Genomic DNA, 25,367 nt, shown 5'->3' on the forward strand with positions numbered 1-25,367 from the left:
TCGCCGGAGCAGAGCCCTGGTGGCGGGCCTCTCCTGCGAATGAGCTTCGGGGCTGGAAGATTCCGGCCTGACCTTCGAGGGGTGGGGGGCGGGAGGCGACCCCTCTGTGAATGAGGAGTGTGGAGGGGCTTCCAGTGACCAGATCCAGGCATGGGGTCCCTCCATACTCCTCAGGCACCTGTGGGCACCTCTGCCTACCCTCCCCACCATGCCCCTTCCAGCTCACTGCTCCCAGGGGGCAGCGTCTATGCTGGGACGTTGCCCATGGGCCATGGGCGGACCCAGGGCCGGGCCGGGGGGGTCATCACACTCATGGCCCCGACGGGTCAGCACACATCTGGACAGGGACACAGTGCAAGGGGAGCGCTTTACTGGGGTTCCTGTGGGAGGGGGAGGTGGGGGTGAACAGTAGGCACTGGCTGCTCTGAGCAGTCTCGGGGGCTGTCGGGGGTCCCTGGGGCACCAGGCGCGTGGGGGTGTGGGTGAGTGAGGCGGGCTGGGGAGGCCGGTTGGGGGTGACTGAGGCTGGGAGTGCTGGGGGCCAGTGGCCGTGGGGCTGGGGGCAGCCTGGGTTGGGGGCTGTGGGGCTGGGGTGTGGGTTAGAGACGGGCAGGGGCCTTGGTGCGGGGAGAGGAAGCCCGCGCCCTGGAGGGAGGCCCTCCTGGGTCGAAACCTCCCAAGAAAGCAAGAAGCCAGGTGGGCACAGCTGTGGTCTGCGGTTCAGCCCTGCCAAGGGTCTGCGGCCCAGGAGCATCGGGCGAAGCTCAGGGCACAGTCCCTGCTCCCTGGGATCCTCCTCCTTCCCTGAGAAGCATCTGATGCCACTCAAATCCAGAGAACAGAGTCCCCAGGGTGTCCCCCCGCTCCCCTCTCTGCCCAGCGGAGTCACCCCAAAATGAGAAAGAGGCTCAGGGGTCAGAGCACACTTTCACCAGCACAGGAGGGGAGGGGAAGTGGGGCTTGGGTTACTTGGCCAAGAGTGGCTGGTACCCGCCTTGTGAATCACTACCTGGGATGCAGGCCTGCAGACCCTCGGGAATGGGTGGGCTGTATCCATTTAAAGTTTCTCCTGTGATGTTCTGAGAGCTGAAATCCCGCCTGGCGGGCACATACCCGCCCCCCCCCCCAACCTGCCAAGGGCCCAGGAACCGCCTGGGACCTGTGCCAACCCCCCGGGCAGGCCCTGCCCCCGAAGGGGACACTCCTCTGCCCAAGTCACCCTGGCCCGGTGCCCGGCAGCTCGGAACACCCCAAAGCCCAGCAAAATCACGAGAACAGGCCAGTCTCATGTTCACCCCACCCTGCCTGCCATTTCCTGCAAACCCCAGGACAGGCCGTGGCCTCCGTCTGCCCTCTGTCCTGTTCTCTGCCCCCTGCACACACCCCGTGCCCGGCAGCTAGGGACACCCCTGCGGCCCAAAGCCCATCAGCATCATGACATCCGGCCAGCCCCGCGCCTCATCTCTAGGGCTCTGCAAGGAGCCTGGCATTTCCTTCATCAGCTTCTCTGTGCTACCACCGTCCCCTCTGCAGGCTGAGACCTGATGTGGGCATTGGGTACAGACGGGAGCTGGCCCTGGCAGGGGCAGGACCCACAGAGGGAGCTCAGGGTGTGACAGTCAGGGCCTGCCCCCGATCCAGCGCTTAGCAGCCCTCCCCTGGGCAAAGGGGGCAAGGAGCAGACAGACCCCAGGCGTGCCCCTGAAGACGCCCTCTGCGCAGAAGAGGCGTGGAGAGGACCATCCAGCCGCAGCCTTCTCCCAGGTGTGCTGGGAGGAGGAGACTTTCAGAGGTTGTCCGTGGCGCTCCGCCTGGTTTCGGGCTGGAGTCGGATGGGTGCACCAGACACGGGCCGAGAATGAGGTCGCTGTCTCTCTTGGCTCTAACCTGACTGCTCGGAATCTCCAACACACCCCAAAGAGCCCCAACCGCAGCCCGGCCCTGAGCTGGACAGGCTGCCCCTCGCCCCACGAGCCAGCCCCGCCGCCCCGCCACGCTTCTCAGGCACCAGGCCTGCCTTGCTGGGCCTCCCCTGGGCCTGGTGGGGCCCACCCTACGGTGTCTGCGCTGTCCCCTCTCCTCCCCCAGCCCGTTCACCTCTTTCTCTCTCTCCTGCCCCGGGACGGCCTTCCAACGCCTCCTTCCAACTTTCGCCCCCTCCACCCCAGCCACTGTTCCCTCGATACGCTCTGCTTTTCTTGACGGCTGTTGTAAATACCTAGCTCAGCGATGTCTTTGTTGTTATTTCCCATCTGTCTTGTCCTTATTGTTACTGTGCAGTGTATCACGTTTATTGTTGCCACGCTGTTCTATCAGACCCCTATTACTGCTCAGATCGAGTCGTCATTGTCAGCACCCCTCACGTCGCGTCTTTCTTTTTGTCCACTTGCATCTCTGGTCTTAGCCATTTAGAGCCTGTTTCTGTTGTTAACGCCCAGTCAGAGCAGTTCCCTGTCTGTCTGCTGTGGTGGAAACCAAGCTCTGTGAAGACATGGGTGGGCCTGGTTGTCAGGACCCTTGGCTTCCAGATTCACGGTCAGCACCGGGGACGGCAGCCACTCAGCTGAGTCCACTCGTGAGCTGTGGGCACCGCAGGTGGGCGTGGTATTGTCTGCAGGACCGTGCCTCCCGTCCCGGAATCCCCACCTCCAGGCCTGAGGTTGCAGGGTTCAAGGCCACTGCCTGGATGGCGGTGAAAACAATGGGGCCCCAGCAGGGACACGGCACTGACTGGCTGGTTCCTCTCTGGAGATCCGTGTTCGTGTGAGCCCCTAGAGGCTGTTGTCTGAGTGAACAGCCCCTGGGTGTTCTGTAGGAGGATCCACCAAACCCTAAACTCACAGACACAGGTGGCCACACAGCGTTTTTCTCTGCCATCTCCTCATACCTGTCAGTCCTCCAGGTCCACAGTCCCAGGCCTGTGTCCACGCTGTCCTGGCCCAAGACTCCTGCATCTTTCCCCCGCGGCCTCTGATGCCCACAAAGCTGCTGAGCCGCTCACCACCCCCAAGTGTCATCAGGACGTCGCGGGGGCCGCTGTCCCTTCTCCACATCAAGGCTCGGGCACGAGTGCAAGTTTCCTGGCCTTTGGAGCCAGTCGAAGACAAACACAGCTGGACGTCCGTTAAAGCGGATTCTGCTCAGCGCCGCCCACGGCGAGAGGAGCCAGCGTCGGGCTCAGCCAGGTCACGGCGCCTTCGAGGGGGTGGGAAGGGGCAGCAGACAGCGCCAGGGCCGGTCCCTGGACTGCGATAGGGCTGCGTCTGAAGCTGCCAGCTGCTGAGGAAGGGCTCCGCCTCCCGCCCAGCGCACCTTCCTCAAGCTTCCTCCGGAAGGCGTGGCTCACAGGCCCCTGAGAAGGATGCCCCGAACGGTGGGAGCACCCAGGTGTCTCGGAGAAACAGAGGACAGGCCCACACGCATCAGCCCTTCTTAGTGAAAGCTCTGGAAGGTCAAGGCCCGGCCAGGCACAGAGGGAGTGGACAGCGCACCCCTCGCTGCAGCCCGGAGCTTCCCAGGAGGCGCTGCCACGGGGCTGGTGCCTGCAGGACCTCCTGGTGGGCGGGAGGCCCTGCTTGGGTTAGACCTGGGTCCTGGTGCTGAGTTCGGACAGGGAGGTGGGTGTCCGGGGCCGCACAGAGATACCCGCCCGAGGTGAGAGCCGAGTCCAAGCCACTGCTATCTCTGTGGGTTTCTGACGCACTCTGGAGACATTTTCTTCTGCTTCCAGGGCTTAATTTGAGAACTCGCTGAAACTGAGCAGCAGTGTATAACTGGGACTGCACACTCGATGGAAGGAAGAGTCTGATGCATCAGAAAGATACATCCTGCCCATGCCCGTGGTCGCAGGGGTGTGTGATGCTTTAGACAGACTGCCCGGCTTCCGCTTAGGTTTAGACTACAGGCTCCTGCGGAGCCCCTACGAGTAACCCGATTACTGAGGCTGCTGCGTCCCAAGGGTGCTTTCCCTCCAGGGGGTCGGGGGACTGGAGTCCGGGCCTGCCCCTGCTCCAGCCCCGTCTGCCCCACAGCTGCTGCCCCTTACAGCCCAGCGCATCTGCCCTTCAGGTGAGCTGTGGCTCTGCGGTGACTCACACACGGCTGTGGGCAAAACGCCCTGCAGGCTGCACGGTGCAGGCGCCTGTGGAGTGGGCAGGGCGGCGGTTGGGGGATGCGTGGCTGAGAATCTGGGGCTGGCCTGGGGCCCCCGGGGTGCACCGTCCTGGAAGGAGGCCGGGGGACAGGCGGGCTGGGCACCTGCAGCCCGCCCGGGCCTCGGGGCGGCCAGGGGAGCTCTGTCCACCTCCAGGATGCTGGCCGGACGCCCCACCAGCTTTCTCGGCGCTTCTGTGTGCTTTCCCCCGCAGGCTCTGTGCCACCCTGGGGCCCGCTGAGCCCGCCCCGCCCCTCTGTAAACAGCAGAGCAGTGTCCGCGGCCCTTTGTGACACAGCGGCTGTGGGAACTGGCCCTCGGGCAGACAAAGGCTCTTTCTCTCCGCCGCTTGCTCTGAATCTCCTCCTGTCCCCGGGCCGGTGGGTTGGCGTCCCTGTGGTGTCCTCGGCAGTTAAAGTCTCTGTGTTCTTTTCAGAAGGTCGTGGCCCGGGGGTCTGTGTCTGGGTCAGGGAGGCCATTCTCTGACCTTGGCCCTGAGGAATGGACGGGCCCCCCGGCCCCCACCCACCCTGTCCAGTTACTAATCATTTACTTGGCACAATTCAGATCCATTAAACCTGAATAGAGTTCAGGATCTAGGGAAGGATGGATAATAGAGACATGTAATTAGGAAGGGATGGATCATAGGAAATCATAAGTGGCAGCTGTGACTGGGGCAGCAGACGGAACGAGGGCAGCTGGGGGGTGGTGGGGGGCAGCCCCTCCCCCTGTCTTTTCAGCCACCACCAGCCCGTCACAGCCCAGTTCTGGAATGCTGACTCAGTAACCTGACTTGGGCCATTGTTTCCCCATCTATTTGCCATGAAGTGATGGGACCGGATGCCATGATCTTCGTTTTCTGAATGTTGAGTTTCAAGCCAACTTTTTCACTCTCCTCTTTCACTTTGATCAAGAGGCTCTTTAGTTCCTCTTTGCTTTCTGCCATAAAGGTGGTGTCATCTGCGTATCTGAGGTTATTGATATTTCTCCCTGCAATCATCTCATGGCAAATAGATGGGGCAACAGTGGAAACAGTGAGAGACTTTATTTTGGGGGGCTCCAAAATCACTGCATGGTGACTGCAGCCATGAAATTAAAAGACGCTTGCTCCTTGGAAGAAAAGTTACTATCAATTTGCACAGCATATTAAAAAGCAGAGACATTACTTTGTCAACAAAGGTCTGTGTATTCAAGGCTATGGTTTTTCCAATAGTCATGTGTGGATGTGAGAGTTGGACTATAAAGAAAGCTGAGCGCTGAAGAATTGATGCTTTTGAACTGTGGTGTCGAGAAGACTCTTGAGAGTCCCTTGGACAGCAAAGAGATCCAACAAGTCCATCCTAAAGGAGATCAGTCCTGAATATTCATTGAAAGGACTGATGCTGAGGCTGAAACTCCAATACTTTGGCCACCTGATAGAAAGAGCTGACTCATTTGAAAAGACCTTGATGCTGGGAAAGATTGAAGGTGGGAGGAGAAGGGGACGACAGAGGATCAGATGGCTGGATGGCATCACCCACTCAATGGACACGAGTTTGGGTGAACTCCGGGAGTTGGTGATGGACAGGGAGGCCTGGCGTGCTGCAGCTCATGGGGTTGCAAAGGGTCAGACACGACAGAGCGACTGAGCTGAACTGAACTGACTTGGTCACCCCTTCCTTTTCCTCCTGCTCTCTGCCCAGGGCCCCCCACACCCCCTTCTCCTTCACTGGGGCCCTGGCATCCACCCTGGTTCCTCACTTCCCTCTGGCCTCCGTGGGCACCTTCTCCTCTCAGCACAGTTTCGACCTTTCCACATTCTCCCCACCTGCTGTCACTCCAAAGCACTGCCCACCAGAGCCAGCCTTAAATTCATTAATGTCAAGAGGGGGCCGACCTTCTTTTCCCCTCTGTCCTGTTCTGAGTCTGTTTGTAAAGGTGCCTGCATGATGGCAGGAAGTTGGTTGTGTGTTACTCACAGTCCCCAGGAGAGAGGGGAACTGCCGGACGTGTGGACGCGCCGGGGATGGCCTGGGGTCGGGGGCAGAGACACGACAGAGGCAGGATGGAGGCCACGGGCTTCCCTGGGTTCCAGGATGGAGGGCAGGCGTCCATCCTCAAAGGACACAAGGGGACTCAGTCTCAGGGCTGCAACCCGCAGGGGGCCTGCGGTCCACGGAGCGGGGTTCAGAGCCGCTGCAGGATGCTGGGGGTGGGAGGGGCTGCCGGGACACCCCGCCCACCTGGAGCCGCTGCTTCGTTTTGTTTCTCAGTTCTGACAGTGAGCCCCTGGTCCCGCCCCACACAGTCGGGCACCTTCTACGAACAGCAAGGCCGGCAGGAATCAGCTGTCTTTGGGATCAGTGTTCTCAAACCTCACTTGTCAGGAAGTCCATGTGCTCGGGGGCAACTGCACACGCGAGTTGAAATAGAGCCGGATAACTAAAGTCAGAGCTCCTCTCTCCCCCTGCACCCACACACGTGCTCACACGTGTCCCCCGAGACGACGGGCAGGGGCGTTTGATTTCACACGCTCTCCTCTCCCCTCCCCTCCTGTTTGGCGTCACACCCCCAGCGATCTTTGCATTATCCATCATTTCTAGTTTGAGGACAAGGAGGCTGAGTCAGAGAAACAGGAGCAGTAGGAGGTATGGAGATAGGTAGGTAGATACTGGACAGATGAACGGACGGACAGATAATGCTGATATCGATACAGACACATAGATGCAAGTTTGTGTCCGGGTAAACATATGTACTTGGGGCTTCCCTGGTGGCTCAGCGGTGAAGAAACTGCCTGCGGTGCAGGGGCTGCAGGGGGCACGGGCTCGATCCCTTGGAGGAGGAGGGGTGACACGGGCTCGATCCCTTGGAGGAGGAGGGAACGGCGACCCGCTCCAGTGCCCTTGCCTGGAGAACCCCAGGGACAGAGGAGCCTGGCGGGCTACAGTCCATTGGGTCGCACAGAGCTGGACCCGACTGAAACTGCTTAACATATACGTATCTATATAGATTTCTAGAAAGATCATCATAAGCTGTCTGCTCACGTGAGGCTGGAAGATGAGCCCTCTGGGAGCTGGCGGCCAGCGCAGCTGATGGTGCAGCCTGGAGCCTGCATGGGTGCTGCCGGGCAGACCCCAGTCTGAATGCGAGGTCAGGTACCTGGGAGCCCAGGACAGAGGCTGGGCACGGGCAGAAAGGCAGAGAGGCGCACCCACCCTGCTCCGTCCACACAGAGGGTGGGATGATGCCTCCCATACACGCCCGGAAACACGGCTCAATCTGCCATCAGAGTGGCCACAGGCCCCTGGAGGCGACACTCGAGGCCGCCCGTCACAGAGGCGCGCACAGCTACCACAAGCGGTGCAGCGCTGGAGGCAGAGAACCCGCTGGGCGGCTGGCCCGCTGCTGCTGCTGTTCCGTTTAGAAAGGTTTATACCCATCCCCGCGTGGGTCTCTACAAACCTGGTCTTTGGAGCCTCACTTGGTTAACTCTCAAGTGGGTGACAGTTTTGTTCGGTTTCTTCCGATTTGGGCCGTGGTTTACGGCTCCCCGAGTCCACTGCACCCCCTGAATTTCTGGACCTGGACTCTCGCGGTGGACCTAGCAGGGGTCAACGCCCAGGCCTCCCCTCAGATCTGCGACTGGCCGATTTCAGGGTCTGCGGGTCTGCCTCGGATCCGGGCCTGAGCCCACACCGTGACGGGCAGCGCTGCCGCCATCTGGTGGAAAGCTGCAGACATTACACTTTAGCCCAGCGTGAACTAAATACTATTGGGAAAAGATCAGCAGGTTCTAAATTATACAGCTACTATAACATAGATCAGGGCACATAAGATACTTGTGAAGCCCTTTTATGTGCATCCAGTATTATTTAAAGTGAATTCACACAATAGATGGTTGCTAATTAAAGGACTGACATGCATCTCTACTTTCAAAGGTGACACATCCCAGGACAGATGAGATCCTCCAGAGACACACATTTCTGACCGTAACATGACACATGATTGGCCCCTTCATGCATGTGCACTGTGGTGTGTGACAGCCACCCTAAGGGGTGAACCAATGAGGATTCCTGCTGTAGTAGGCACCTTTAGGAAAATCCCAAATAACAGCCCAGAGTTATTAAAGAGGCCAGAAAAGTTATATCTAGCATCCAGAATATAAGAAATCAGGAACCTTAAGTGGAAGACTCTTGGAAATGCTAACATTTGCAACCACAAGTTCATGTAACATTGAGAAAGGATGTCTAATTTCTTCTGACCTGGCCCTTCCCTCCTCCATCACCGTGTCCAAGACAGCAGCCCAAGCCGGCCCCAGCCTGGCTCCAGCCCTCTCCCTGCTCGGCCCTCAGAGTGCAGCCAGCACCAGCATGTGCCCGTGGGCCCCCTGGTCCTGGCCTAGTGTGGCCTCTGCAGGCCGGGGCTCTGGCATTTGAACACAAGCACACATAGCACCTGCCCAGGGGAGGGCATGGTTCAAGGTCTGGGGGCGGGTGTGGGCTTCGGAAGGCCCCGGTGGCTTCCAGGGCTGGTCAGCAGAACCAACAGGATATAACACAGAAAATCACCGTAAGAGCCAAGCTAGGGTAGGGACCCAGCTGACACCACTGCAGGCCGCCAAGCTCCAAATCTGCAGGTGGGCAGCGGCAGAGCCCAGGCGAGGGTTGCAGTTTGGGTCTGAAGAGGGTACGCTGACAGAATTCTCTCTCTGGGACCTCAGTCTTTCCCTATGGAGGCCATCAGCTGATCGGGCAAGGCCCACCCACACTGTGGCTAATCTGCTTCCCTCGGAGCCCATGGATTTAAATCTTCATCCTTTCCAGAAAGGACCTTCACAGGAACAGCTGCGTGGGTGTTTGACCAAACATCTAGGTGCCGTGGCTTAGTTGAGTTGACAAATAAAATTAACTGTCCCAGGGTGTGTACACACACATGCACACACATCTTCAGATTTTTTAAAAACATATTTTCAGTGTAAGAGTTGCTATAAATAACTAACCTGACGGTACTCAACTTGGAGATTTTTTCACACTGATATGCTCTATGGCACCCCACTCCAGTACTCTTGCCTGGAAAATGCCATGGACGGAGGAGCCTGGTGGGCTGCAGTCCATGGGGTTGCGGAGAGTCAGACACGACTGAGCAACTTCACTTTCACTTTTCACTTTCATGCATTGGAGGAGGAAATGGCAACCCACTCCAGTGTTCTTGCCTGGAGAATCCCAGGGAAGGGGAGCCTGGTGGGCTGCCGTCTGCGGGGTTGGACAGAGTTGGACACTACTGAAGCGACTTAACAGCAGCAGCAGATAAAATTACTGTGACTAGCTGGAAGCATGTTAGGATTACTATAATTTGTTTCAACACTGAAAAAGATTATTGGTAATACAATTATTTAAGTTTGCATTTAGTGTTTTTCCTCTTAGAAAATGCTTTCAAATTTCTTGAAGGAACTGGTCATTTTTGGATGGTTCTGCCGGTTTGGTGCGCCCTCTAGTGGATATAAATTGAATATGCACTTGGTCAAGATTTCAATGGATGGTTTGCGGCTTTAGCACTTCTGAGCGTGGTCCAGAGTCACCTGGAGATTTCTGATGCCGCTTACAGAGCCTGGGCGTCAAGAATCATTCTCATAACACTGATGAGGTTGTTGGGTGTATCAACAGTGTGAGCTTTTGCTCCTGTATGATGGAATTTGGAAGATCTGTGTAAATTCAGGGAACTCTTATTTTCCGAATGGCCAACACAGGATGTCACAAACTGTGGGGGTGTAGATGGTGCGTCCAAGCTGCAAGGGAGATCACAGGATGTAACAGGTGTGGAAGGTGGTGGCTGTGGTTTCAGGTTCCCTGTCGTAAAGAAGCTTTAAGAAATTACCAGAGAGCATCTGACTGCAGTAAAAGAAAAAACTATTCGCTTCTGAAAAGGCTGTGAAGGGTGCCCTCTCCTGTGCGTGTGTCTACAAGAGCCTGGATCTTCTCCACGTGTTCCAGCCAAGAACCAGGCTGCAACAAACTGAACAGTGACTTTCCCTAAACCAAACGTCAGAGAGAGTCTTAAAAATATAAAGAAGTGCCACTCTATTTTTTAAAAAAATATATTTATTTTATGTAAATATGTTATTTGTGTTAGCATAAAATGGGTTAGATTTTGTTACCTTAAAGTGAAATAAATTTCTCATGTGGTAAATATAGGTAGACATAACCCATGTAAGTAAGAGCTGTTTGGGATATTTTTAAGGGCACATGGGGGTCCAAAAAGTTTGATTAAAATGTTCAAGAAATCTTGGGCTCAAGGAGTACTTGATAATCTGCAGATAGTCAATAGTCAAACATAATGTTGAATTTATAAACTAGAATGGAGTAATGAATGATGTCTATATGTTGACAGATAGTAATGATGTCTACATGTTGTTACTTTTTTATACTTTAACATTATTTCATCTGTACCTCTAACAAGTCAAGAGTTGATACTTGTATCTTTACTTTTCACAGGATTAAAGCAGGTTCCACTCCTGCCGTGACAAGTTTCTCCCAGACAACAAAATCAAGGACTATTTATCAAGCGCCTGTTCTTGCCAGCCCCAGGAATCGCTGTTTAAGAAAAGAGAGAATGAGGCATGGCTTATGTCTCTCCCAGTGTAGAGCAGCAGTAGCTTTATTTATGTTCACTCTTGAAAATAATTTGCTCAAACTTCTAAAATCGTTGCCAAATTAGACTTCGGACGGTCGTCTTTTGATTTATGAGTATTTGCGTACTCTTAGATCCTAGGCACTGTGGTCTGCAGTTTCATTCCTAACTGGCCAAAGTTAGAATTTTATGTAAATAGCCGTTGCATGAACTTGGGGCATTTCAGCAGCGGGGGATTGTCTGCACCCTGTTTCTCGGCGTCTTCTCCGTACAACAGTCTGTGATGATGAAAGGGGCCTTCGCAGGAAGAGCACCACGGGAAGTTCAAGTCGAACGAGGGATCCTGTGACGGCTCTTCACAGGCATGGAAAGTGCAGGAGCTCGCGGGAGAGGCGCAGAGCTCCAGGAGCTCGGCTTTGCATTTGGCTGGAGGGGAAAACGAGGGTGTGCCTTTCAGGGGTTTCATTTTCATGGGGCAGGTCTGGGCCCCCATTTGTGGGGTGAGCGTATGCTGGTTGTAATTAGGGTGCTGTGGTCAGCGTGCTCCAGAGAGACAGCCAGTGGGATAGACAGATGGGCAGATGGACACAAGGGGAGTTTAGAACAGGAAGTGGCCCACGGACTCACAGAGGCCCAGAGGTCCCACAATCAGCCTTCGGCCTGTCTGGGCCTGTTTCCGCGTTTGCAGGGGGAAGTGAAGGGCCGGGGGGGCGACAGCCGGTGCTGTCCGGCTCTGGGGGTCCTCTGAGGCCGACCCTGGCCCGTCTCTGCCCCCCGCATCCACCCTGGAGCTGGGGCCCACAGCCGGCTCCCGCCGCACACAGGACACGCAGCCCTGCCTGCTGAGCGCTCTTCCCACCTGCTCTGTTTTGTGACAACCGCTATTTTAGAAACACGCGCTCGCGGTGAGCTTGGTGAGCTCCAGGCCATGAGGCGCTTACCGAGTGGAATCCTCTTGGCAGGCACGTCCTGGGCTCTGTTCCTGTTTCCTGGATCCTGTTCCGGGCCTGGCTGCAGGGGACCCTGTTCACGGGGCCGCGCTCTCTTCCCCGGGCGCTGTCGTTCAGGACTGAAGTCACGGTGAATCAGGGCTTAAACAAGGACCATCTAATCCGAGTCTTGCTCTCCCACCGGGAAGCCAAGTCCCGGGCGGCGGAGCCTGTGCCCAGGGCACGCAGCTTCAGCCGCAGATTAACAGACAGGAAAACCAGGCCAGCGGCCAGTGCCCTTGACAACAGGCTCAGGGTGCCCCGGGCAGCTCTCTCCTCCTCTGGCCCTGCCATGATTATTTAGTGTCAGGGTGGAGATAAACTTCCCATTAATTGAGGGCCATATCTGTAAACAGAAGCCTGTAAATAGAAACTACAGGACGAAGGCCATGCTCTCCCGGTTAGTAAACACGTCTTTATTGAGCTGGGACGATGTGGAGGCCCAATTCGGTCAGAGGGAGGGCGCAGGTGCCAACCAGCTCCCGTCCCGGGGGTGGTCCTTGGGTGCTGGGGACAGTGGGTTAGGAGAAGGGCCCACAGGGTGCAGTTCTGCTGGTCAGATGGCAGTTCTCAGCTTAAAAACACAACCACGAATACTACATTCAGGATTGAATTATAATTTTGAGCTTTACCAAGATGTAGAAATCTGTGGTTGCCTTGACAACCATAACCCACTTCAGGGCAGCCCTTCCCCTCCTTCATGGGTCTGTGGGGCCTCTCTGGGTTTCCTACCTGCCGAGACAACTTTTATTCTCTGACTGGTTGGGAAGAACCTCCTGGGTCAGGAAACGTCAGCTCCCTGGGGGAGCTGGGCCGCGGGCCACCCGAGGCCGCAGGGCCTCCGACACCCCCATCTCGGGGAGGGCGCGGTGGAGGTCACACTGAACAGAATGTACATGCGACCCTGAAGAGACGCGGCTGGGAGCTGGCGCCAGGTTTCCTAGGATTAGTTCTGATTTACAAAATATGGAAAAACTCCGGGCTCCATTACAGATGCACTGAGGAATGCTCCAGGCACCCGCTCTTTGATGTCAGGGAAAGCGCGGGTCGGGTCACACCTCCGTGTCTTGCTAATGTTGAAGGAGGCCTGTTGGCTAGTTTGGTGCGTTCATCAGGAAGCAGCTCTCTGTTGAGCGTATTTTCCCTGTGGGCCTGGAGCTGTTTTCACGGCCAGCTGGGTACCTGGTGCTCAGAGGCTGGAGGGTAGATGGATGGGCCAGACCATCGCCCTGGTTACCACACATGTACGTTTACAAACCACGGTGAGGGCTCTCAGGGGGATGTGACAGAGGAACCCGACTTAGGCGGGGTCAGGGAGAGGCGCCCAAAAACTGGAGCTTGAGGTGGAGTCTGGATGGGGTTAGCTAAGCGGAAGGAGGGGGCAGCCTGGGGCCTTCCAGCTGGGACGCTTTAAGGCATGACGGGCTCTCAGAGGTTGGGGTGATGGCTCAGGTTCCACCCCGAGGCTGCTGCCTGGGACGGGGCCTGGGGAAGCCAGGGCACGTGTGGGTGCAGACAGTGGTGGTTCTGGCAGAAGGGCCCAGCTCTGCCCTGGATGGGGACAGAGGTGTGGAGGCGGCTGTCTAGGAGGACTGTGCAGGGCCAGGTGGGCCTGCCGGAGGCGCCCAGGGTCCCTGCCTTGTGCTGCTCATGGAGCGGGGACCGCTGGACACAGAGACCCGCGGGAGCAGAGGGGGCCTGGGCTCAGTCTTCACCCCACGGAGGTTATGACTGCATCCACTGTGCAGAGGAGGACGGGCATCCACGTCGGGTACCCGCCCCCCAGGCACCTGCTCCCAGGCAGGGTGTCCATGGGGTAAGGGGGGCAGGGATGGGGAGGGACGGGCTGTGGCCGCATCCCAGGGCATCTGCCATGTCTCTTCATGGTAGTCCCTGGGGTTAGACGGTGGTGGAAGTGGCGGGTCACAGCCCCTGGAGGTGGTGACATGGGGTTGGGGGACTGAGGGCTATTCTGGTGAGTGGCATGACGACAGTGGAAGGTGGACAGAGAGGCCCAAGGGCGGTGGAAAGTGGATAAATGGGGAATGTGGCCACGTGCGGCCGGGAGTGGGGGAGGGCTAGGCCAGCAGAGCGAGTGAGGGCTGGGGGCCACCGCAGGGATGCCGGGGCCGAGGGGGCAGGCCGGGGGGGTCAGGAGGGGCAGCAGTAGGCTGGGGCAGTGCCTGCACCCTCTGAGCACCCAGGAGGGGCTGGGTCCGGGAGGGAGGTGGGGGAGCAGGGCTGGGGGAGTCCCCCTGTGCAGACTTAGCTGGCTCGGTGGAGAAGGAGGTGGCGGAGTCTGTGTGGGCTGAGTTTAGATCAGGCCCCTCGGGCCCCAGCCCGGTGGGTGGGGGTTGGCTCGTGCTGCCGGGTTACTGGTGAGATCAGGGCCCCCGGGCTCCACTGACACCCTGGGTCTGAGGCAGGGGCGCCCCACTCAGCGCCCTAGTTGTGTGTGTGCGTGGGGGAGCCACCTGCATTTCTGAAAGTTGTTTGCTTTTGGCTGAGACCCCCCTACACACTGTCTCCATGAAAAGCCCTTCTCAGCTTCACCCCTCTGTGCAGAGCGGGTCCTGCCTGAAGCCGTCCTTGTGATCGTGACTGCTGGCCTTGGGCACCTGGATCACCACGTGACTGGCTGGAGCTTCATTCGTGTTTCTGGACCTTCATGTCTGCTGAGTTTCTTACATGCGTGGGCTCAGAGCCTTAGCAAACTTAGAAACATCGTGCCGGTTATTTCCTCAGGTACTTCTTTCCGCCCAGCCCCCTCCCTTGGGGAACCTAACGACTCCTGTGGGACCACGTGTGTTACCTGCCTCGAGTCATCCTGCAGCTCTCGGAGGCGCTTATCTTTCCCCGTCTTTTCCCTCTCTGCATTTTATCTTGCTCATGTTCTGTTGTTGTATCTCCAATATTCAGTGAGGTTTCGATTCTGAAGTAATGTGGCCTCAATCCCATCAGTGCTTTTGTTGCTGTTTTTCAGCTGTTCCGTCGTGTCTGACTCTTTTCTACCCCATGGACCGCAGCACATCAGGCTTCCTTGTCCTTCACCATCTCCCGGAGCTTGCTCAAACTCATGTCCATTGAGTCAGTGATGCTGTCCAGCCTCTGTCACCTGCTTCTCCTCCTGCCCTCAACCTTTCCCACCATCAGGTTCTTTTCCAAAGAGTCGGCTCTTTGCATCAGGTGGACAAAGTATTGGAGCTTCAGCTTTAGCATCAGTCCTTCCAATGAATATTCAGGATTGATTTCCTTTAGGATTGACTGGTTTGATCCAGTCAGTCCAAGGGAATTTTAAGAGTCTTTGCTGTCCAAGGGACTTTAAAGAGTCTTCTCCAGCACCACATTTCAAAAACATCAATTCTTCTGCACTCAGCCTTCTTTATGGTCCAATTCTCATATCCTTACATGACTACTGGAAAAACCATAGCTTTGACTAGATGGACCTTTGTTGGCAAAATGATGTCTCTGCTTTTTAATATGCTGTCTAGGTGGCTCAGATGGTAAAGCATCTGCCTACTATGTGGGAGACCCAGGTTTGATCCCTGGGTGGGGAAGATCCTCTGGAGAAAGAAATGGCAACCTGTTCCAGTACTCTTGCCTGGAAAATCCCATGGACAGAGGAGCCTGGTAGGCTACAGTCCCTGGGAGCTCAAAGAATCAGACACAACTGAGCAACTTCACTTTCACTTTAGGCTTTTCATAACCTTTCTTCCAAGGAGCAGGCATCTTTTAATTTCCTGGCTGCAGTCACTGTCTGCAGTGATTTTGGGGCCCAAGAAAATAATGTCTGTCACTGTTGCCATTGTTTCCCCATCAATTTGCCATGAAGTGATGCAACCAGATACCATGATCTTAGTTTTTTGAATATTAAGCTAGTGTTTTCACTCCTGGTGGTAATTAGGTATACGTATGCATTGCTAGAAGCAATGTTGACGGAGTCATTCCTTTTGGATCATTGATTAAAGTTTTTCATCAAATTGGGGAGGTTTTTGGCCATGATTTCTTCAGAAACCAGCAGTTTTGCTGTCAGAGGAAGCAGATTTATGGCTTGTGCCTTTATAAGTTCAGTGTGCTGAGCAAAGTAGGAAATGGAATGGGGAAGCCCTCAGCTTTGCTAGCCTGAGGGAGCAGACCCAGTGAGGGGGAGCAGTGGGCCGCCTGCACTGGGCCAGCAGCCGGCCCCTGGGTAAGGTATTTGTGGAGCTCTTCTAGGACACGCCTGCATCAGTGGAGCAGGGCCTCCTGGGATGGTTGTGTGCTGAGGACAAGGTCCAGGGGGCAGAGTCCAGGAGGCAGAGCCCGAGGGGAAAGCCTGCAGCCCCCACGCAGGCTGGCCAGCAACGTGAAGGGAATGGGGTGCACAGGGGTTGTGATGGGCACAGATCCCTGTCCCTCGTCGTGTGGCCCATCAGGCGACATCCACAGGGCGCGCACCCAGTCTCCAGGCTCAGGACGGGCCCAGCAGGGGTCAGCTCTGGTGAGCTGCGGTAAGAATGTCAGGATCACTTTCCTCAGTGAGAAGCAAGGCCTTTAGCAGCAGAGGGGTCACCCACCTGGGGGAAGAGCTGGGTTATGGGCTTGGGGCCGGCTCTCCAGGGCCCCTGCTGGCAGCATCTGTTGGTGGGGACCCCCTGCAGAGGTGAAGGCTGGAATGCGTGCCCGGTGCCACTGCACCCGGCCCTGGGCCTCCCGCTCTCACCAAAGCCTGGAGTCTCCTTTTGATGGGCCTTCGTCCTCTGCAACGTAAGACAATCACCAACGTCTGGCCAGCTGGACACCTGTTCTCTAAACTGTGTTGAAACATTTCTTTTGCTGCTTTCTGAGACAGAATATACAGAAATTAACAAAAACCCTTAGAATATTATGTTACTTTTTTCAAACATTCAAACAGCTTTCTCTGAAGGGAGCATCAGTGCTGGCCCTGTGCTGTAACTTCGAGAAATCCTTACCACTCAACAGATGGGGACGTGGCCCCCTGGCCCAGCAGCCTGGGGGCTGGTGCTGCGGCTGGGTGGGGCCTCGGAGACCGGGGTCCCCCACTGCCCCTCCTCTCGGCGCCGGGGGCCAAGTGGAGGCCGGGGCTCGAGTGTGCCAGTCGTGTGTTATTTATATTTGGACTCGGGCCTCAAGAAACGACGGGCACCCTGCAGTCATCTGGGCGGGTGAGATGCCACGCACGCCTGTGGTAATAACTATAAATAAGACGTAACTTGCCGACTAGGCATGGATCTTCTTTTAGGTGGAAGTTCTGGGTAAATCAACCCCAGGATGAAACCTGGGGTGAAACTCCCAGCTGGAGTCGTCTCTGAAATAAACTTAAAAACCCAGCCAGAACCTCCCCTGTCCGCCCCCCGCCCTGCCCAGGCCACCTCCCTGCACCCACAGCTCAGAGCCCTCTCGGGGTTTGGAGCCCCAATGGTTCAGTGTTCACTGCAGTCCACTCTCTGTGAGAGAGCTGTCTAGGGGCATCCATTCATGAACCGGAAGACTTTAGCTCAAAAGTGCTGGAAATAGGTCTGTGGACGCCTGTGCAGAGGGAAGCTGGTGGGGGAAGGCAGGAGGGCAGGGGGTGGGGCCCATGCTCCTTTTCTGGGTCAGTTGCCTCAGTTTCCTGAGTGTGAAAGGCACACCTGTTGAGTGTGAGCGGATGCTCTCAGAGTTTCCATTTTTCCAACTTGAATTGGACTTTTTCCCTCCTGAGATCAGGCTAACGATTTACGACACAGGTAGCCCCGTGGGGCCAGGCGTCCCGGGGTCTATAAATAGCATCTCCTCGGCCATAAATGGACCGTGGCCGGGTGTCAGGAGGCAGCCGTGCTTAGCTGCCCCGGCAGATCCTGCGGCCCTGTGAGCCCTTTCCCCTCGGCCAGCCCCTCCTGTGGTGAGTCCCCTCTTCTCTCCTCTGCTCGCGGGAGGCTGGGCAGGGAGGACTGAGGCGTGGGTAGGAGCTGACCGCACTCAAACTCCCAGTGGGTGTTGGGGGAAGAAAGGTGAACCAGAGCAGTCCACTCGGCACAGACAAACGTCAGCCAAGAGTTGGAGTCAAACTTTGAGTTTCTGTGCCAGGATTTGAAACTTTCTATGCTGTTAGGCACTTCTGAGCCCGTCCCAGCCCTCGCACCTTAGCCTGGATTTTGCAGCATCTCCAGGTTCCCCAGTCGGTTGATGGATGTCTGCAACTTTCTGGAGCCTCAGAAATGAGAGCCTCTGGCAGGAGAGGGCAGGTTTGAAGTGGTGTGAAATAAAACTGAATATTTTCTTAAGAGAAAAAGAGTGCCCAGGGCCACTGCGCTCTGACCCGGACTGCAGTGTCTCGGGAGGGGACAGCTCCGTGCTTCTAGTTACTGTTTCCAAGAGCTCCCATCACAGCAGAGGGCTGCTCCCCGTGCTCTTCCGTGCCTTATGAGCCTGCACGATTCCCCCTCGGTTCCCCTGAGGGAGCCGGAGTGATGGTCATGCTCTTGAAACGCTGCCCCAGAGGAAGGCAGTGGGGTTGGAAGCCTGCACCCAGGAGGTCTGGGGTGTGGGGGTGGGGGAGCAGTGAGGCAGGAAGGTGTGAGCTCAGTGGTTGGAATCCCATGGAAGGACACAGGCTCAAGCCCTGGTCCTGGCCGGGGAGGATCCTGCATGCCGCACGGTGCCACCAAGGAAACCCAGAAATGCTGATCTCCCTCCATCTCCTGATCTAAGGTCCTGCCCTGATGAATACAGCAGTAACACAGGCTTCCAAGAGCACTCGGGGCAAAGCTCATTGAGTTCTGTCCTAGACTGAGGTTGGATCGTATGCGCAGGGCATCTGTGTGAAGCTCACGCTGAACTAGGGAATTTGGCCCACGTGTTCTTATGGAGACGAGGAAGCCAGTGGGTAAAGTTTGCGGGATGAAATCCCCGGATAATCTCCTTTGTTTCTAGTCTCTCCGTTTGTGAAAACTGAGGCAGGCCGCTGGGCTGCTGGAGAGGGCAGTGCTCCTGTCCAGGAAGCAGCGCCTTATCCTGTTTCTCCGTCTAATTTGATCCTGCTTAATCGCCGGGGCGGTGTGGACCAGCTCCCGGGGACTGCAGCAGCAAGGAGGGAGCCGCTAAGACATTCAGTCCCGGGGCTCAGAGGCTATTTGGGGAACACTTGAAAATCTGGCTGCCAGACGTGAGGCGTCAGGCTGCGTCGGGGGTCAGGATTTGAAGGGCTACTCTGTGCTCTGTTGTTACACTGACTTCTGGGCTGAGTAGCTTGGAAAGCCTCAGGGAAAGCAGCCGGGGTGGGGGCGGGGCTCCGCGGGGTGGGGGCGGGGCTCCGCGGGGTGGGGGCGGGGCTCCGCGGGGTGGGGGAGGCTGTGTGCTCTGCTTCTCTGGAGGCGCTCTCACCTGCTGTGCTCGTGGACGTGGACTCTGACCACTTTAGCTGCACAAACCACACTTTCTTTTACTACACTTCTTTTACACGGATTAAAGTCCTTCTAGGGACACGGGTGATGACTCCGGTCCGTCCTCACAGGACGGGACCAGGGTGGAGCCTGTCACGGAGGCACGTCCCTACGCCCGAGGACGCTCGTGTTTCATTTCAGGGTCACGATCCCCAAACGTGTCAGGAACACCCGTGGGTGGAGAGCGGTGGCTCCAGGTCAGACGGACGCTGGGCTCTGCTGCCGGGAGCCCGGGAGCAGGCGGCTTATTTTCATCACCTGAGATGGCTTCCTTGCAGGAAAGGCCGCAACTCAAACCGGGACAGAAGGAGAGCACGGAGCTCGAATTGTGTAAATTCATTCACAGTTGAAAACAGCGAACCCCGTGTGCTTTGACCACGGTTGACTGGTTGACTGTGTGCCTTTGGTAGGGAGGATGGTCAGCGGTCAGAGTGGGGTGTTGTCTCTGGCAGTCATAGAGCTGGGGCCGCTGGTGTGCCCAATGTCCCTTGCCCCCTACTCCAGCCCATCTGTTCTCCATGAAGGATGCTGACCCGGGTGGGCGGTGGGGTTAGAGCTGGAATCTGGCCCCAGTGCCTCCTCTCCCGGGACTCACTCCCCTAGGCTGTGCTGGGGGCGGCTGAGGGGTCAGTGCGGGGATTGTTTTCCTAAAGAGGAGAAAGCGGAGGGAGGTCTGTGCAGACAGCACATCACCCCTTCCTATTGGGGGATACCCAGAGGGCAGCTGGCTGTGTCCCCATGGTCCCCTGAGACCCCGGGGCCACAACTCTGGAGCAGGCACTGGGCCTGCAGGCTCGTTTCCATGGGCATCCTCCCCCTGTCTACAGGCCCTGGGAGGGCAGGGACGGGCACTGTCAGGCAGGTTCTAGAGCCCGAGGCCCACCGAGCGGTGCCTGCACAGGGCCTGGCATGGGCTCTGGCTGTGTGGCAGTCCCACCAGCACGGGTTGCAGGCACAAAGGTAGGAGTTCACTGCCAGCCGGGAGCAGCCATCCCCAAGGCCTCTGTATCCTCCAGACGCAACAGGCCAGGGTCCAGGCTTGGCTGGCATGGGCAGGTGCGCCCGCTGTAGGCAGGGTGGATGCAGGGGAGCCTCCTGGATCTCTGGGCAGGATGTCTATTCAGTTAACAGAGAAGCACGTGGGCTGGGGGCTGGGTATCGCTGGGCCCCCAACGTCCTGGGAGACGAATCTCTGGCAAGTCCACAGTCAGAGCAGGGGAAGGGCAAGCATTCCACTGCAGCCCTGTGTCTCCATCACCGCAGAGGGCTCGCCCACAGCAGGAGAGAGTGGGCTCGCCAGCCACCCGTCAGCCCAGCACAAGCCGGGCGCCCACTGCACGTAGAGCCCGCAGGGCGCTGGCTCTGAACAGGACCGGGGTCCCGCCACGGGGCGGCTGCCTCTTTGGGGCGCTAGCTACCACACTCTGAACACATCCTGGCAGCTTATTTTCCCCTGTCACCTTGCCCATTTTTGGACTCTTCCCTCTGCCAAGAAAGGCGACAGATTTGACGGGTAGCTCAGCAGAGACATGTACATATCACGATGGGACAGGACTCCGGTGCAGCAGCAGCTACAGGGCGTCCTGGCCTTCTCTGCTGCATGACTCTTCCCCACGAGTGCACGGTCGATGGGAGAAGGCGTCTCGGAGATAAAGCTGGCTCCAAGTGGTGACCCCTGGCCCCAACACGTGGACTCAGCAACCCATTTCCAGAGATGGAATGTATGCCTTATTAGAGGGGAAACTTTCCCTGAAGATTCGCTCTGAGTCTCTCTCTGGAAAATTGGAAAATCCCAGGGATGCCGTTGAGGGACTGCAGATATTAAAATGATAAGCGCGTGCTTTCAGATACCCCGTCCTGCCTACAGAATTAAGCTCGATGACAACAGACACTAGTGTGCCAGGCACAGATGGCCGCTGGTGTCGGTGTGCGCTCCTCCTTGCGAAGCATGCACATTCAGGCAGAGGTCCGGGTTAGAGAGAGAACAAGAGCGCCAAGGCCACGCCGAGCGCTGGAGGGTCGAGTCCCTCCCAGGGCTGCAGGTGTCGGAACCTGCGCACTTGACCTCAGCGTCATGACATCCCTTTCAGAGCTGGGTGGGATGGAGCGGCTGCGTCTGCATCGGCTCCCTTAGGCGGAAGTTTCCGTTGTGTGTTTACAGTCAGACGTACGCCACGTGCCACCCGCCCGACCCCAGGGATCCGTGGTGGTTGGTTGACTAGCTGGCCTTTAGGAGGGAATTTGGAGATGAATTAGTGTAGAAAAGTATAAAAGGTCCAGGAAGAGCAGTCTGGTGGCATCTGGACCGGGTCTTCTGTGTGCACACAGGGCGTTTCTGTTTGCTTTTGGGAAATCAGCCCCCTCTCTGGCCACGGGGGCGCCTGCCCATCCTCCCCCAAGGGCAGGAGCTTGGCTGACCCTCAAGGACCTTTCCAAGCTCTGCAGTTCCGCGATTCTGGGAGATCACAGTCTGAAGGGACCTGCTTAAGTCCCAGACGAGTAACAGACCCGTGTTTGGAATGTTTCCTCGCCTCCGCTCAGGACTGTGGGTGGCGGTGTGGAGTGGGGGGCCCGCCGCAGGCAGGACCCCGCGCTTGCCCCTCGGCTTTCACCCTGTCCTGTGGGCTGTGCTCTAAGCCAGATCACTCCAGTTTGAACACAGAAGATGAGAGTGGACTGGGGTTCAGGGGGTCTTTGAGCCCCTCTGTCTGGAGGTCAGCAACCACAGGGCCTCGGGGATGCTGTCTGCGCCCCTCAGAGAGGCAGGCAGCTGGGAAGCTGGTGGGCTACCAGCCTGGCCGGCATGTGCAGCACACGCTGCTAACACGCCCCGCCTCAGACCCCCACATTCCCGCTGCAGGGGGGCCCCTGTGTCTGGGATCTAACGCTTGGTAATCTGAAGAGCTGATCATAGGTATAAAGTGCACGGTAAATCTAATGCACTTGAATCATCCCCACCCTGCCCCCTCCAGTCTGTGGGAAAACTGTCCTCTTCAAAACTGGTCCCTGGTGTCAAAAAGGTTGGGGACCGCTGCTCTAGCAGACTTCTTGCTTGGGGAGTATTTAGCTGAAACACGCTCACTTTCCTGCACCCTGCGGGCTTTGAGCTGGGCTCTGCCCCCAGGCCTGCTCCCCACATGAAGTGAGCTGACAGGTCGCCGGTGAGTGGGCCGGGCCATTGGAGAGGTGGGCCTGGGTGGGTCCTGGAGACACAATCCTTTCTCAAGGCCCCTTCAGTCAGGAGTGGCTTCAGCCCCTGCACAGATGCTGAATGTGCCGCACGTGGCTGTGGTCTTTGCAGAATGAAAGCTCTCTTGTTGGGACCCTACGACCCTGTGTCCTGCCTCGCCTTGCTCCAGGGGTGCCCTCACCTGCCCTCCGGCCACCGGCACCTCCCCACCCAGAGAGGCTCTTCTCAAATGGCGCCTTCTTGGCGGCTGCTGGCTGCTGCGCTCCAGGGCCACGTGCCCCACTCCCACGACCACCCCACTTCCCAGAGGGTTTCGTGCCTCTCTCTGCTTTGTCTCCTCCTAGCACGGGTTCTAAGTGTCTGTGTACTTCTTTGACCTGTGCTTCAGTTATTTTTATCCTTATCACTCGCATTGCTTTCCATGTTGCCTGAACAAACTAGGTCATCTGTAGACACTGGGTGAGTTTATTAATTAAGTGGAAAGTGTAGCTCAGTCTTCTCATTTTTTATGGACTCAAACAAGAGAGGCAGTCAGGTGCCAGGGGACCTAATAGGTGTCCAACACTAATTCCTCTTATAGAATCTTCCTTTTGTTCCCTTCTTTCCTTTTAGGAAGGGTTTAGTTAGCTGGAGCTGACTTTCGTGTAGGAATTGCGGCAGCCTGGTCAGTGGAAATGCAGGGCCTCAGCTCTGCCTGTTGCTCTTTCCTGCAGGAGTCGCCAAGATGTCTCTCGTTGCTGTGCCCTTCTACCAAAAGAGACACAAGCACTTTGACCAGTCGTACCGCAACATCCAAACAAGGTACCTTCTGGATGAATACGCGGCGAAAAAGAAGTAAGTCGAAAGTCACTGATGAGGCGGCCCATCTCGAGTATGAGCTGTGTCTGATCTTGGAGGCTCCCTAAAGCCCAGAGATGAACTGGTTTGGGGGTTCAGGGACGGCTGTGATCCCCGATGCTCATGCCCAGGGCAGAGAGGGAACGTGGCTGACCCAGCTGCACAGAAAGTTTTGGGGCTACTGCATGACATCCTGGCAGGTCCCAGCAGGTCCTCTTAGATTGGTTCTGAGCCCCGGGTTTAGCTCATGAGGCAGGGATCTTCCTTCACACGCCTTCCAGAACTAGAATCTAAAAGCTCACCCAGAAGCAAGGACCATGAGAAGGAAATCCGTGGAAGGGAATGCCTGTGGGACCAAGGTGTGTAGGGGCGAAGTGATGATTGGATGGAAGCTGATCTCAGGGAAAATACAGCTACGTCAATGACAAAGGTAGCTGAAGGTAGATTGCTCTCTGTCTGATGGGCTAGTGTCAGGCTGCAGCTTCATCAGTGAGCTCCTGCGGCGATAATTTAGGAGACGGACGCTGCCACTGGCTCTGGCCTCAGCTCTGCGGCCCCTATATTTAGAGCTGCCCGTGGCCCTTGTGGTCGGCTGCCATCTCAGGGATAAACAGAGCCAAACATTCGCTGCCCCTCCCCTCAGCCTTGGGGAGCTTCAAATCTCTTAAGATAGACATCACTGTGGCCTCAGGCCAGAAGGGCCTGGCGGGCACCTGCTGGCCCCAGAGGGCGGGCGGGGGTGGCAGGGAGCTGAATCTGGGGAGAGGGGCACCTCTGGGGGTGGGCACAGGCAGATGGGGCCGAGGTCACACACCGGGTTGTGTGTGTGTGCGCGCGAGCAGGTAGGTGTGTACGCACAGGCGTGGATGCCCATACATTCCGAGGAGAGGCTGGGGGTATGGAAAGAGGGGTGCTGTTGGTGACTAAACGTTTGTGCTTCTCCCGTGCACCAAGGCGCGCTTCTGCCCAGTCGTCTTTGCAGAGATCGGTCACTCGGAAGTCGTCCTCGCAGAGGGAGTCCAGCCGGGCGGCGTTGGGAGAGACCACCCTGGGGGAGACCACCCTGGGGAGGACAACCTTGGGGGAGACCACCCTGGGGAGGACCACCTGCCCGCTGTGCGCCAAGAGGATGAGCAGTGCGCTGGAAGAGGAGGCCCAGGAGAGGAAGCGCAGGTAACCCCCAGTCGCCACCGCCACGCTCGGCGCCCTGGCCCGGGACTGGGGGCTATGCGGTCGGAGAGCGGGGGCAGAGCTGGGGGGGCTCCTGCTGCAGCAAAAGCCACGAGCGGCTGTTTTCGGCCTGTCTTGCTCTGTACCCCCATCGTCTCCACTGGTCCCTGCAAGGAAGCGACTGAGGTGGCTTTTCTGCACCCTCGGGCAGAGGGGAGCGCTGTGGCCCAGGGGACCCACATCCACTTCCCTGTGACAGAGCTGGGCTGGCCTCAGGCCTCTGTCCCCTCCCTGCTAAACATACTTCCCCACCAGGGAACGTGACTGCCACACTTGGAAACATAGAGATCTAAAGGTGTGAATTGGAGTTTTCAAATTTCCATCAGCAACCTCTCGGGCTACTAGCCAGCTGTGAGCCTGCGCTCAAGCAGGGGACCTTTCAGAGAGGGGCCAGGATGCCAGCCGGCTGTCCGTGTGGACACGGAGCTGCAGGGAGGGGTCTGTGGACCCTCATGCTTCACATTCCTACTGGCTCAGCTCACGGGGAGAAGCTGCCGGAATGGGGCAGGCGACTGAGAATGCTGGGCTTAAAATTATCCCAGATCACAAGAAGCCGGTGGTCAGCTTACTCGAATCTTCTAAGAACAGTGCTTACGCATCTTGAGAATGCTTTGTATCTGCTCTATTTTTCCTCCTCACCTACTTATTTCTAGAAATTTCTCCCTATATCTCTAAAACACTCAAAACCAAAAGGAAAAATGAGATTTAGGTCAACGTGTTTCAGTCTGAAAGTTGCACTATGACTAAGGAGTCTGTTTAATGAAAATACTGTAGGGCTGAAAAGATTAGCCTTTATTTTTGAAAATTTGAATTATCTTTAAATGCCTTATGGGAATGTTGTCCTGTAAATTAATTTTATTGTCAAGTGAAGACTTATTTTGTCAAAGAATTAATTCAAAATGTGTACATTAAGAAATTGGGCTTTTATGTGTTGGATT

General features: G+C 56.8%; 1 protein-coding gene and 1 long non-coding RNA gene across 2 annotated transcripts in view; one reads left to right on the forward strand and one right to left on the reverse strand.

Annotated features, from left to right (window-relative positions):
• Positions 1-10,753: 10,753 nt before the first annotated feature.
• LOC114111043 (uncharacterized) lies at positions 10,754-11,830 on the reverse strand. The gene is made up of 2 exons (XR_003587170.3): positions 11,701-11,830; positions 10,754-11,185 (listed from the first exon to the last, which is right to left on the reverse strand). It is a non-coding gene; the product is annotated as an uncharacterized LOC114111043 (long non-coding RNA).
• Positions 11,831-17,557: 5,727 nt separating this feature from the next.
• MYOM2 (myomesin 2) overlaps positions 17,558-25,367 on the forward strand; it is a 64,234-nt gene continuing 56,424 nt past the window's right edge. The window contains exons 1-3 of the mRNA XM_004021826.5: positions 17,558-17,632; positions 23,076-23,196; positions 24,154-24,372. Coding sequence (XP_004021875.2) covers positions 23,087-23,196; positions 24,154-24,372 — 329 coding nt within the window. The 5' untranslated portion in view covers positions 17,558-17,632; positions 23,076-23,086. The remainder of the gene's footprint in view (positions 17,633-23,075; positions 23,197-24,153; positions 24,373-25,367) is intronic.

This window comes from Ovis aries, chromosome 26, assembly GCF_016772045.2.
Source record: "Ovis aries strain OAR_USU_Benz2616 breed Rambouillet chromosome 26, ARS-UI_Ramb_v3.0, whole genome shotgun sequence".
Taxonomy (NCBI): domain Eukaryota; kingdom Metazoa; phylum Chordata; class Mammalia; order Artiodactyla; family Bovidae; genus Ovis; species Ovis aries.